The sequence below is a fragment of the Equus caballus genome, chromosome 11 (genome assembly GCF_041296265.1).
Source record: "Equus caballus isolate H_3958 breed thoroughbred chromosome 11, TB-T2T, whole genome shotgun sequence".
NCBI classification, from domain to species: domain Eukaryota; kingdom Metazoa; phylum Chordata; class Mammalia; order Perissodactyla; family Equidae; genus Equus; species Equus caballus.
In genome coordinates this window covers 25,024,559-25,038,226 of record NC_091694.1, presented here as the reverse complement: position 1 = coordinate 25,038,226, position 13,668 = coordinate 25,024,559, and the positions used below count along the sequence as shown (strand labels likewise).

General features: G+C 49.2%; 1 protein-coding gene across 1 annotated transcript in view; it reads right to left on the bottom strand.

Annotated features, from left to right (window-relative positions):
- The window catches only part of IGF2BP1 (insulin like growth factor 2 mRNA binding protein 1), a 38,922-nt gene extending 28,625 nt beyond the window's left edge, over positions 1-10,297 (bottom strand). The window contains exons 1-2 of the mRNA XM_014740998.3: positions 10,023-10,297; positions 8,775-8,835 (exon numbers count right to left, since the gene is read on the bottom strand). Of these exons, the coding sequence (XP_014596484.1) occupies positions 8,775-8,835; positions 10,023-10,197 (236 nt within the window). The 5' untranslated portion in view covers positions 10,198-10,297. The remainder of the gene's footprint in view (positions 1-8,774; positions 8,836-10,022) is intronic.
- Positions 10,298-13,668: the final 3,371 nt, after the last annotated feature.

The following is a 13,668-nucleotide window of genomic DNA, read 5'->3' as shown; positions in this document are numbered from 1 at the left end:
CCTCCCTCCTTCCCCCAGCTTATCCTGGACAGGTATCACTATCCTATTTTAAAAACTCAGCAGCAGCAGCAGCTTTGAATCAAATGGTAATAAACACAGGGAGGAAAACCCTCTAGATAAAAGAACTTCAGTCAGCTAGATTTCCCCTTCTTCTACATTAAATAAAAAGTTGCTGGAGTGGACACTACAACTACAAGAGGAGTGAAGAAAATATTCTTCTGAACCCTGCTGTCTCCCCAGCCAACATCCTGTTACATCGAGTCCTCGCTCAGAACAGACTGGCTACAGCCACCAACAGCCACGTCTGTGAAGGATCATTTTTGCCCTTTAATTTAGGGTTCTGTCTCCAAACCCTGCCAAAGCAACTGCTCTCTATTACAGTTGGACTTCTCCACCCAAGCAACTCAGAGACCTGGAGGAGGAAGTAGAATAAATATTTCTAACTCTGAATAGACATCCTCAACAAGTCTACTCCAGCCAACTGCCCCCACTTTAGTTCCTGTCTCCCCTGATTCTCTCCTCCCTGGAGCACCTCATGAAAGTTGACACGCCCCAAGCAATCCCAAATGCCACTCCAGAAAAGAGGCAATACACATCATTCTGCATAAACTAATTGTAAAACCCTTTATAGTAACTGATTAAAGTCACAAGCCTGTTAAATGGCCAAAAACCACATCCGGATTGGAAGCCCTTCCCCTCCTCGATCCATAGAAGAAGGTTCAATCGTCATTGCCTGGACTGAGCCTGCGAAAGGGGCTGTGATCTGTGTTATGTGTGTGTGCACCCACTCATGCTGGGTGGGCTCAAGAGAGGAAGTCAACATGAAGATGGGTTCTGAACACATCTCTGGGGACTGTTTCCAGATCAAGGGGCCAGGGAAACAATCTGAGGCCACTGTGGCTTTGTCCCCTACAAGGGCACAGGAAGAACAATGTAAGTAGTCACTTCCTGGGCATCTAGGGATCCCCAACTCCTGAATGCCTACTTTGTTAGCTTACCAAGCACAGAATACTAGGACCAACATGCCCATCTCCCACCAGGTACAGGAAGATGCTCTCATTTCTTCCTTCCTCAGACCCTCCAAAGGACTCACACAGTCCCCTTCATCCTGAATTCTTACATTAGCTACCTCATCTGCAGAATCAAGATGATTCCCCTCACCAATATCCCTACCCTACATGCACCTGTGACAATAGCCCCAATGTGTAATATTTCGGCTAGGAACCTGGCCTGGCTTCAGAGTATCACCAACAATAGAATATATGGCCCATTCCCATAAGGCACCATCAGTAGCATTCTCCACTATCCTTGCCCCGTCTCTTCAAGCCTTCTGTCTGAAGATGGGTAAGGGACATAGTGATGAGGTCCATAATCTACAGCTCTGGGGCTTTGCCCTGGTGGGCTCCATCTCCCTCTCCCAAAACGTGACTTTTCCTTTCAGCATACAGGTTATCAAGCACTCTACTACACATATGCCTTTCACTATGCCTGCCCATCACTGCTCTGTACCAAATACATGCCAAATTCCCTATGCGTGTGTAAACATCCTAACCTACTGCCTTAGATATATGCCCCAAGCTGCCACACACGGAGACCAGACAGGAGGCAGAGTTCCATATCTAAAACAATATCATCATCATCATCATCATCATCGTCATCGCTAATGTGTGATAGCACCAGTTTACAGTTACAGTAATGGAGGCTTCAGGAGTTTACCATAACTTTCCCAGTTTCGCAATCAATGCCCACTCCAAAGCTCTTGCTTTGAGACACTGGACTCTCCTGGGGAGACCTTCCCGCCGCACTCCCGTGGAGGACTGAGTGAGGGACCTAGGGCAGGTCAGGAGACTGGCCCAACAGCTCCCTCTCTCCTTGAACCCCAAGAATTCTGAATGATTCCTGTCCGCCCTGCTCTCGTCACCAGAGAACTCCGACCCCACAAACAACCTTTAAACAAAACTATTTTTTTAATTTCTGAATTCTCTGATTTCTCCTCTTAAAGATAAGTACATCCAATCAACAAAACTAAACTATCCAATCAAATTTCACTCAGACTTAACATTTTCCATTTCAAGTGGCCAAAACATCTGGAGGAACGACTAATTTTTTAACTGAAACCCAAAATGAAGAAAAACTGAAGTTTTCCTTAACCCCCTTTTCCTAAGGAAATGGTGAAAGGATTGACCAGAATATATGAAACAGACATGGCGGCAAGGGAAAGAAAAAATGAGAGCTCCTCCATTTCTCTGCCTCCTCTCTAAGAGAGATTTTTTTTCTCCACAACCCTCCCCCTAAACTCTGAGCAAAATTCCCACCCGTCCTGACAGGCCCCTTATATGCTTTTAGCCACCCAAATGGCCCTTGTCTAATAATCAGACTTGTCCTGAGGGGTCTTCAAAGTTATCTGGACAACCCGGTCATAAATTCTTGTACTCATCCAGCTGGTTGCTGTGTATTCCATTCAAAAGCGGTTTACTGATGGTGAGCCATGCCACACAACCAGAACTTCAAATCCTGGAAGCCTGGACTTCTGCAATAGGACAGCAATGTCTGGTGGTGTTTGTTCTGTATAGAGTTACATTTCAGTGTTTGCCAATCAGGTTTTCTCCAACTCTATTAAAATGATGAGGTCCAGACCTCCTTTTCTCCTGTGATGAACCCATAATCAACACACATTTTGTTTCAGCAGTTGGTGTTTAGGGGGAAAGCTTGTTCAAGCCTTTTGTTCGTTCATCCCTGGCTATTTATTGCAAACCTACTGCGCTGCAAAGGTAGGTTAAGAAGCAGGCCTTCCAAAGCTGGCTCTGCTTTTTCAAAACCAGGACGACCCCTTCCACGCACAAAAACTACACGGCCGCCTTTGAACAAAGTCTGAGGGTATGCCCCAGTTCTCCTACTAGAATGCGGTCAGTGGACTCGGGGGACTGGACATCTCTCTGCTGGCAGCGCTTCCTTGCCATGCTTGTGTTATCACAGGTGCTCTCCTGCAGGCTCATCTTCTAGCCAAATCAAACTTTTATCAAGAACCAAATGAACATGCACTTTCTTGAGTGCGTGTTTTTTGAGGAGAGACCTTTTCTTGTTTTGTTTCGACAGGCATGTAAAAAGGTGCAGGCAAGGAGAGGAAATGTGTTCAGCACAGGTGGAACTGGGGGGTAAACTTTCTATTAAGCTGGAGTCAGACACTGGCTGAGACCCCGAGAAAGGTCTTCAAAGCCTAGCCAGTGGCCAACTAGAGGACCTGTCGTCTCTCTTTTACAACATGAATAAAATCCATCATAGAGCCCCTGGTTACTATTACTCCCTTCGTTATTGTTCCAGTCAGCCTTTGGGACGTGGAGACAGATAGTCCGTTTTCTAAAGATTACAGACTACTTGACACTGTTAACTCTTCCAGGTTCTATGCCCGATGGCCAAGGGACCTCGGACACTGGGAAAGGGCCACAGCTACGTGCACCTCCATTTTCTCTCCACCTCTCTCATCCTCTTCTTTTCCCCTCACCCACTCTCTTCCCCTCTCCCCTGCCTCTTCACTTCACATTCACCCAGGGGCCTTCTGCTTTTGCCTCAGGACGGAAGGGTCTTCAGACAGCCCAGGCGCTGTAAAGGTCTGCGCCCCACAGCCGGGGGAAACTCTCCACGTGGGCGAGCTTTGGGATCTGGGGGCTCCAAGGACTAAGGCGGAGGCTGTGGGCTGGCGCCCCGCAGCCCGAGGTCTCGGGGACCCTGGGGAAGGAAGCTCCTGGGAGACCCAGGCCTGCGGATGTTCCTGGCAGGGGCTTGCTCGGCGGGGGGAGGCGGGGGCCCGGCGCTGCGCGGGCAGAGACTGCGAGGCCGGGCGGCTCGGCGGGCGGGCTGGGAAGGGCCAGGCCAGGGCCGCGGGCGCGGGCTCTCCAGGAAGCGCCTCCAGCGCGCCGCGACTTTCTCTGCTTTTTGAAAAGAGGAAGGGAAGGCAGGCAACGCCGAAAGCAAAAATAGCCTTGCCGTCCCCGAATCTACCACCCATCTTCTAAGCCCGGTGTCTGCGACCCCCTCTGCCGCGGGTCGCCGGGCGCCTCCAGCCGCTCCTCTTTAAAAGGGAAGCGGGAAACCCACCCCAACCCCCATCTCTCTCTCTCTTTTTTTTCCCCCGTCTGGAATTTCCAACCCAGGACGAACTCGTCTGATTTCTCCAGTCTCCCCTGCTGTTTTTTTCCTCCCCTTTTCTCTCCCTAACACTCCCATCCCAAAATCTAAGCTGCACTTTCTGGAAGGCATTAGCCACATTTTAAGAATCTTTTAAGAGGATGGGGAGCAAACAAGACTGAATTTAAAATCTAACAGCTCGCAAAATGTCTGTTCTTCAAACGCCTTCGGTTCATACATTTATTCTAATGACACTGTCACCACCAATCTCCCCCCCCCACCCCCAAATCAACACAGGTACAACCAGTATGTATCTCTTCAACACAAAAATCCCCAAACTTCAACAAATAGCACTTGCTGGTCTCCGTTTCCTCTTTCCACTAACTAAACCAGATCTAAATTTTTAAAAAATGTTTTAAAATCGTATATCCACTAGCCTATCTGAATGGTATCTTTGTCAAGTGGCTGTTACACATTAAAGTGTAGAATAAACAAACTCAGAAAACAAGCCTTAAAGTACCCAAACACATAAAACAGATTCAAATGGCATATATTAAGGTAATTTAAAAAGATTAGAAGCCCAGAACCTTTGAATCAAGATTCTTCCAATGGTTAATGTCATGTATTTCATCTCTAAAACATAATTATAAGAAAGAATGTTTTGCTCTTTTTCCACCAAACACTGCACCATTAAAGCTTTACATTTGGAACAGCTAACTCTATTTTTGAATAAATTTGTGATGGGAATTATAATTCTTCCCCTTCTTTACTCCAAAGTTCTCCATCTAGGAAATTCATGGAGTAAAATTTCATCTTTCCACTTTGGGTCAGAAAATACAGGGTTCTGGAAACCTACAACTCTTCCAAAGCATGTTCAAATACCAGCGTCCTTAGGGAAGTCATCTTGAAACACTGAGCACTAAATGGGAACAAGTTCAGGATTTCTCTAGCAGTGAAGAAAATTTAAATTTGTCAAGTTTACTTTCTAGGCGGAAATTAAAATGGGGAGAGTGAATTGGTTTCCACCTTTCCTCCAAACAGTGCAGAAAAATTTAAGAATCAACCATTTTTTAAACTTATTTAACACCGAAAGAGCTAACCTAATATTAGTAAGAAAACCTTTTTACTAAAAGTGTCGTAAACTGTTTCTAGTTTAAACTTATTTGTTGAATATGGGGATCAGATGTATCTTTTAACTACAACCACTAAAACAAAAGTGCCTGAAAATCCTCCCACTCGAGCACTTTTTACTCCTTTGTTTTTTTTTTTAAAAAGACATTCCCTTGTTTCTTAACCCCCCTTATAATTCATTTTCAGCCCCTCAGAACAATTTTCATTAAAGGCAAATTCATTTCCCAGGGCAAAATTTTCTTGCTTGTTTTGAAAACATTCAGTGATCCAATTATTTCTTCAGAGCCTCTGCATATCACTTAAAATTAAAAATAATACTTTTGCCATTTACAAGACATCCCTTCACAGAGATTTTTAAAGCTGCTAACTTTAGAAAATTAAGCTGTAAAATCAGAATGAAGTTGGAACACTTTCTCTTCTGAGTTCTCACACATATGGCTGAGACCAGTTTTTTTTTTTTAATAGTTGGAAATTTAAGGGAAAGGGCTGGCCCACCTCATTTTAAGTCAGCTTAGAGAAAAGAACCACCATTAACCTGCCTAAGGAAATCAGAGTCTTTAATGTGAACTCGTTGCACTGAGAAAAATCTGTACACATCTCTTCCATTTTTTTCTTAACAGCAACACCTTTTATTTTGATGACACCAGTTGACAGTAGGTATGCTATCTTTAGGTCACATTCCTCTAGAAAAAGGCACACATACTGGCAAATGAAACAAAAGTTTAATTCCCTTAAAAGCAAGTCATTTCCCCAAATAAACAAGTCTCACTAAGAGGGTAGCCCTTTATCTTAACTACTCTTAAGTCTCTCAAAATAAAATACACATGCAAACCCTTTCCACAACTGTCTTAAAAATACTTTTGGTTTTTCTCCTTTGTCCTAATATTTGACAGTTACTATATGCCAATTCTCAACAAAAAGACAAAATTGTTGATCAAAATTCCAACACTGACTAAGAGGGAGTTTAGGAAGACCTCAGGGAAATTTAATGTCACCCATTTTAAAAACTCAAATTACCATTTCAGTTTAGATGTATGGTGTTCAGTTTCTTGGGTTCTTAAAAGGGTACAAATTACATTTATCAAACAGATACAAAGTTAGAACAAAACATATTAATACTTCAAAATCAGGGGTGCTCAGGGTAACTCCTGTAGTATTTTGTTTGATTCCACCCTTTAAAACAACAAAAAGCAAAAAAAAAAAACAGGAACATTTAGGTTTTTATGAATCTCTCAGAAATGTTTACAGTCATTATTCATTTGGAACTGAGTGCATCAAGAAGAGTTCTCTATTTTAAACAGTGAAAACACAAGAGCATATATACACAAAATATATATGTACAGTTGTTCACTTTGCTCGAGATATTAGTCATAGTTAATTAACTAGTTCCTGTTCTATACATGAGATTGAAAAAGCCAGTATACACACCAAATGAATACTTTTCAGACAGACTAAAAACACATACCACAACATGCTTCCTCAAAGAACACAAAATGATAGAGCAAACTGACTTCATGAAAACAAACTTTCTTTTTTTAAATCCCAAAATTTAAAAAATTGATTCATTCTAGAAAAATGAAGTGCCTTCTCACCACTACCCCCAAAAAATAAAACACAACTGACTCAATGTTTGTGCTCAAAAATTATTTCAGGAAGGGGGAGAACACACAAAAGATCGAATTTAGGATAATATGGGTGTGGAAAGGAAGATTTTGTACCCACTCTTCTCACAAAACCCACCCCCCTCCCAACTCAAAAGAGCCCTCAGTAAGACATTTTGGAGGGAACAGGGAACCTAAAAATGGCTTGAAATCAAGCAGATGGCTTAGGGAAAAAGATCCATAAATACAGAGCACCATAAAAATTAAAATATAAATGTTTGAGGTTCCATTTCATCACATTTTGCTATTTCTCCTTCTTTTCACTGCATTCCCTTTAAAATTTAAACCATCCTAAAGAGCAAAAGAAAAATTTCCACATATTTCAGAATCCCAGTTGTTCTGGATATTTCTCATCAACATGTTTCAAAAACTCAGCTTTTTTAATATTTCAAAATGTGAATATTTTGTGGATATTTCAGTTCAAACACCCACAATCTTCTCAATAACTCTACTAGTGTCAGTGTATGTTTTTCTCTTATTCCCATCTCCAGGAAATGTTTCAAAATAATAAATAAGACGTTTTTTTCTTCCTTCCGATTTTATTGCCTCTTTCCTCCTAACTCTAATTGCCTTTCCAATAACAGAGTATTTCAAGCACTTGAGCTTAAGTCACAAGCTCTGTAAACATAGTTACAAGCCATATTGATCATCTATAGATACAATAGTTCCAAGTTACTTAAATCTCTCAAGCTAAACCACTGAACAGATTATCTCACATTAAACTTTCTAGATCTTCTTAGCAGCCTCCAAAAAAGCACAGCCACCCATCTCCACCTTCCCACCCTGAAGACCGGAGACTATTCTGAAATGCAGCAAGTTTCCAGTTGAAATGAGAGGAGGGAGCGAGAGGATCAAAGATTCACTGGGGTTTGCAACAGAGAGAAAACTCTGCACTGTCAACATGTTTAAAGTCAGATTTGAGAAAGCAGAAAGACTCTGCCCTTATACTTCCCAGCCAGAGTTCAATGAAAGATTTGAAATCCACCGTGAATCGGATTTGGGGATAACATGATAGAGGTACCCCACTTTGCTGAAGTGAGGCTAGAAAGGTATTGGAACACTCACTCTCTCTCACACATATACACACGCACACCATTCATCCAGGGAGTTCTAGACCCTCCAAAGAGCCCTAGCTCACAGCCTGAACACAAAGCTCTCACCCCAGATGGTCCCCTTGTAACAATGGACTGAAGGAGTGGGGGTGGGGGGGGCTCGCAAAGGATAGTACGGCCAAAGCATATTCTTTGCAAAATCCAGTTGGGAGGGGAGGACGTGCATGTGAGGGACCAGGAGTAGGGCTCTGTGAACAAAATAATGTCCATGCCTGTTGCAGAAATATAAATGAAGCGCAAGTATAAGATAATTCTTTTGGGAAACGGAACTCATTCCACGTCCCCTAGGGAGTGGAAGGAGACCCCCACCAATCCACTGAAGAATTATGGTGAGTGAAGGGTGGGGAAAAAAACAGAGAAAACGAGGCCTGCTAGGAAGTTGCAGAAATGTCCATGAGTCTGAACTCTTGAAATCTTTTTAGCTTCCCCACAAAAATGGCCCCACACCCCTTGAACAAACTCCACAAGGTTTCTCCCCTATTTTTTCCCTTTCACTTCTCCAAGTAACATCTCTGAGCCCACCCCAGCCCCGGCTTATTTATTTATTTTTTTTTACAAGCTGTAAACCACTCATTACAAGATCTTAGCCAGTCTTCCCTCCCTGCCCCCAACATCCGGAGTTGGGGGTGGGAAGGCCAGTAATGGGTTTCTTCCACTGGAGACACTTTGGACCCCAGAACACAGCTTCTCAGAGCCCCAGACTGACCCCGCTCCCATCCCCGCCCGGAGAAAGGCTCTTTCCTACCTTTGTTTTTTGGGGACCGAGTGTTCAATCTCTAAGCGTTTTCCTTGCAGTTCCACTTTCCCTGAAGATTAAAACAAGGAGAGAGGGAGACAATATGAGAACTTGAATGGGGTGGGGGGGCGGGAAAAGGACAGAGAAAGCCATTGGGGTAATTCAGGAGTTACTCGGATCCGAGATCTTGCTAGGAATCAGGCAGTGAGTTCCGCAGCCGGATGAGAAAAGGTCGCTCTGGGAATGGTGGAATCTATAAATTCATTGTGTTTTCGTTATTTTTGTTTCGTTCTATTATCTCATCGAGGCCGGTTGAGCAGCGGGTCGTTCTGGGAGCCTGATCTGGGAGAAGTGCGCGGCCGCCTCTCCGGCTCCCAGATGTGGGGAGAAGGGGCCGAGAGAGAAAGGCTCTCCGTTTCTCCCGAAGTGTGTTGCAGGGCGGGGGGGAGGGGGGTGCGGGATGAAACTTTATTTTTCGGTCGAGCCAGGGAGAAGGGCTTCGGGCGGCTGGGCGGTCACCTGTCGGGACTGGTCGGGAGGAGAGGCCCTGGGGGAGCGGAGCGGGGCCCCGCTGGGAGGGTCCCGGCGGCCGCGGTGGCGGCGGCGCGCGCCTCTCGGCCCAGCCTCGGCGGCTAGGGAAGCAGCATGGCGACCCGGCGCCGCCGCCGCCGCGCCACCCCGCTCACGCCCCACTTTCAAATCAGAATGGCTCGAGCCCCAGGCCCTGGGCGGGAGGCGGGACCCCCTTCCTCTCGGGTCCTGTCCGAAGGCTACGGTCCCTAAGGAAACCCAGGAGATCGGAAACGGAGCGGGGACCCCTGCCCCGCCTGGAAAGGCCTAAGGAGGAGGCAGGGGAGCTGGGGGTGTTCGCGCTGGGGGCGGGGGCCTCCAGCCGCCGCTAGGGAGGGGCTCACGTGGAAATAACGCCCTGACCGGGTCGCCTTGGTGGCGACCCCCCACTACTGCCCACGGGGGCTCCCGCCCCGTCGGTGGGGGGTCAGGGGATCACCTTACTAAAGGCTCCAGCTTCTGGTCTCGGGTTGGGAGGAAGGGGTGAGGAGATGCCGAATATTTGCGCGCGCGAGGGGAGTGGGGGCCGGAGGGGGCGTCGAAGGAGCTGGGTGCAGGGTGGGTACCGAGGCCGAGCCCGCAGGCCGCGGGGAGAGAGGAGTTGGCGGGCGAGGACAGAGGCGGCGCAGGTCTCCGTTGTTCAGGGATTTCGTTGTGGTTTTCTCGGGGCCGTGAGTGCGCTCTTACCCGAGAAAGTTTCGATGGCCTTCATGGCCCAGTGCTCGTCGGGGCAGTCCACGAAGGCATAGCCGGATTTGACCAAGAACTGGCCGCTGTAGGAGATCTTGTGCTCCGCAAACACTTTCTCCAAGTCCGCGGGGGTCACGCTCTCGTTGAGGTTGCCGATGTAAAGCTTGTTCATGGTGGCGGGCTCGGGGCGGGACGCGGTCCCTGGCGAGGCCGAGCGAGCGGGCGCGGGCGGCGAGCCTCCTAGGCCGAGAGGCGGGAGGCCGGAGGCGGCAGCCGCAAACTTTCTTTGCACCCCACCCCTGAAGTTGTCCGGAGCCCGGCGGGGAGGGCGGCCCGAGGGCGCGCAGAGGTCGCGGCAGAGTTCGGGGAGGCCCGGGAGAAGTGCCCGCGGCGCGCTGGGAGGCGGACGACGCGGCGCTGCTCCTTCCCTTCGGTCCGAAACCCCTCCGAGCGGGCTGGTGTGTCACGTTTCTCCGCGGCCGCCCTGGCGCCGCCTCTAAATAAAATCGACTTGAAAAAAAATGGAGCGGAAAAAAAAAAAAAAAGGCGAAGCCACGTGGTGAAAGCCCCCACCCACCCTGCAGGGGAAGACCCCCGACGCCTCCGGGCCCATCGACCCTCCAGCCCGGCCCAGCCCACCAATCTCCCGCCTTGGGGGGGGCGCTCAACTCGCCCCCGGGTAAACTGGGCGGGGTGGGGGAGTCTGCGCTCCCGAAGCTCTACTCGCCCCCTCCCCTTTTGCAAGAATCTGGCCCCAAGGGAGGCGCCCCGCCCCCACCCATCCCCCTACCCCGGCCCTAGCTGGGGGAGGGTGGTCGCGCCCAGAATCTCCCACCTCTTTATGGGTAAAATGTACGGTGATTTTTTATTCGTGTGTTCGGGGGATGGGGGAGTTTGCCCACCCTACCTCGGTTAACTGCTAGCGACTGACAGGCGGGGGACGGCCGAGAGAGACAAAGAGAAGCCGAGGACTCTAGGGTCTTCAGGAGGGGGTCGCGCGAGCCGGTGATTTAAAAAGAAAGGCGCTCTTCCCCTACATTTTCAAGTAGGGGGTCTGGGCCTTCCCGGCCCCAGCCCTAGGAGACTCCCTCGCCTCCGGGAATCCAAGACCGAGGGGCCCTGCGAGCGCGGGACCGGGAAGCTGGGAACACGGGGGGTCGCGGCTGGGAGCGAGGAATCCACAGGAAATCATGTTTCGGGATTCCCACGGGAGAAAGGGTGGCTCCCACCCGGGTTTCGGCTGTTGAACAACAAGGTCTCGGGGTCCTGGGGGAACGCGCGGCTCCGGCCCAAGATGACCCCAGGGGGGGGGATGCTGGAGGGGAGGAAGAGGAGTGGTAGCGTGAGCAGACCCGGGCGGACCGAAGGGGGAGGTCTCAGGGAGGGAGTGACCGGGTGAGCCGAACGGTCCCTTCTCCCTCCCTGGCGCGGGGACAGACAGGTGGAGTCCCCTGCGCCCGCTCCACCCCGCGCGGCGACAGCCGCTTTCCCAGCGCGGGGTTCGGGTCCCGGAACTTTGTTTGGGGTGCAGGCTTCGGATCCGGGCGGGAAGGCGGGAGAGGGGCCGCGGGCAGGGGGCCGAGCGCGAAGCCCCGCCCACGTCCCCAGGTCAGGCCCGCGGAGGGAGGGGGTAATTTCCGCTCGGCGCTCGGCTGAGCGAGGGGCGGGAGCTCGGAGGAGGGGGCGGCGGCCCCTCCCCTGCCCGTGCCTGGGGAGGGGGAAGCGGATCCGCCCTGGTCCCTTCCCTCGCCTTTGACCAACTCGTTCCGGATCCTCCGGCCCCGGGAGCCCGAGGGACGGACCCGACTGGGCAAGGGGCGACACGTGGGCGGTCGCGCCCCGTCTCGGCGGTGGGGGAGGGGGCAGTTGGCGGCGCGTTTCGGCGTCCCGGATACACGGCGGAGAGCTGGACGCGCGGTCCACGCGCAACCGGGATCCCGGCCCGAGGGGCGAGCGCGGCCAACGAGTTTCCAGCGGCGGGGGCTGGGACGGCACCAGGGGGTGGCGGAGAGCGCGGCCCGGGGACCCCGGAGCCCCCTTGGCCAGGGAACCGGGGAAAGAGGGAGGTGGACCTCCAGTAAAGCCAGAGTCTCCGTGAACTGGGCGGAAGCTCGGGGTTTGCTCCGGGTTCTGCAGGAGGGAGAAATCCTGTCGGGGGCACGCGTGCTGCGAGGGCAGGTGAGGAAGGGGGTCACTCTCCCTTTCCCGGCCCCCGACCCCATTGTCTCAGTCGCCTGCAGCCCGGGCCGACTCCGCAACACGTGTTGGCTGCACCGATATGAAAGCCTTGGGTTTTTTCCTTGTGATTTTGTGTGCAGAGTCAGTGAGCTGAGTCCGACTTGGGCGCACCGCTCTTCTGCCAGACGATTTCATGCCGTTCACAAAGTCGGGAGTTAAAAGACAGAACGCTGCACCTTTGTCCCCCTCCCGCTTGTCCCCGCGCGCTGAAAAGAAATGGGGCTTGGGCGTGGGGGCGGGGGAAGCCTTCCAGCTCGGTTTCTCCGTCTCCACCACCTTCAAAACCCACCCTCCAAATCCGCGTTTTGTTCTGGACAGCCACGTGTTTGTCGGATTTTTGTTTTTGTGATTTTTTTTTTCTTTCCATAGGGCGACAGAAATTAAAATAGTGTAAGCCATTAGTTGCTGAGTAGAAAAAGAATTTTGGGGTGGCTGACATCTGTATCCCACCCTCGGTACCTCCTCCCACCCTCCCCCCTGTTTCTCACTCAATATTTAGTCAGTTCTTCACCATAAACAATTTTAAAACAAACCAACGAGCTGGAAACGGTGCCCACCACATAATAGGCATTCAATAAACATTTTTTTAATGAAAAACAAGCTAATACAAACTGCAGAGCAAAGAAAATTCATAGGAAAATTACGAGTCCAGAAAAAAAAATTATCTTGGCCAGAATGTGTGGGTCTGTTTCCCGCGGACTTTTCTCGGTGATGTGTGTGGACTTTTGAAAGGGCTAAAAGATGGTCTCAGAAAGGCTGCTGTGTTCCTTGGCCTTTTCCTAAAGAGGAGCCCCAATCTCCTTAAATCTTTTCTGTTAGATTGGGGGACAAAGAAGAAGGTACTAGGGCGGACATTTCAGTTCCCAGAAACTTTAAGTGCTGTTTCCTTCATTTGATTTAAATCTTTAGAAATTAATAGAAGCACCTCTCAAGTTTTCTCCCTGGGGGACATAGCCACTACTCTCTCTCTTTATTCCTAAAACAAAAGCAAGTTACACCCCACAAAAATCTCAACCCAGACCTCTCAATGCCTGTGAAATGCAGCCCACCTCTTATCCTAGATTCAAAGAGAAACAAAAAAATTTAAAATAATTGAATTCAGTTCACTTTTAGGTTGATTTTTTCCATTTAAAAAATAGAAGTCTAGATGTTAACTGGAATTAGTTTAAATGCTTTTAAATGACAGTAAAGGAAAAAATATGAATTTATTAAATTAAAGTTTTACCAACTATTGCTAAATTGTAACTGATTTGTTCTTTTTAAAAATCAGCTGTTTCACTGAATTCTAATCCCCCCCCCCCCCCCCAACACACACACACTACCAAGGGCTTCTGTGTATAGTCAGAGGCTGCAAGAACACAAGAGATTGGAGACAGCTGGGGTGAGAGGCAGACCTTTTTAGCCC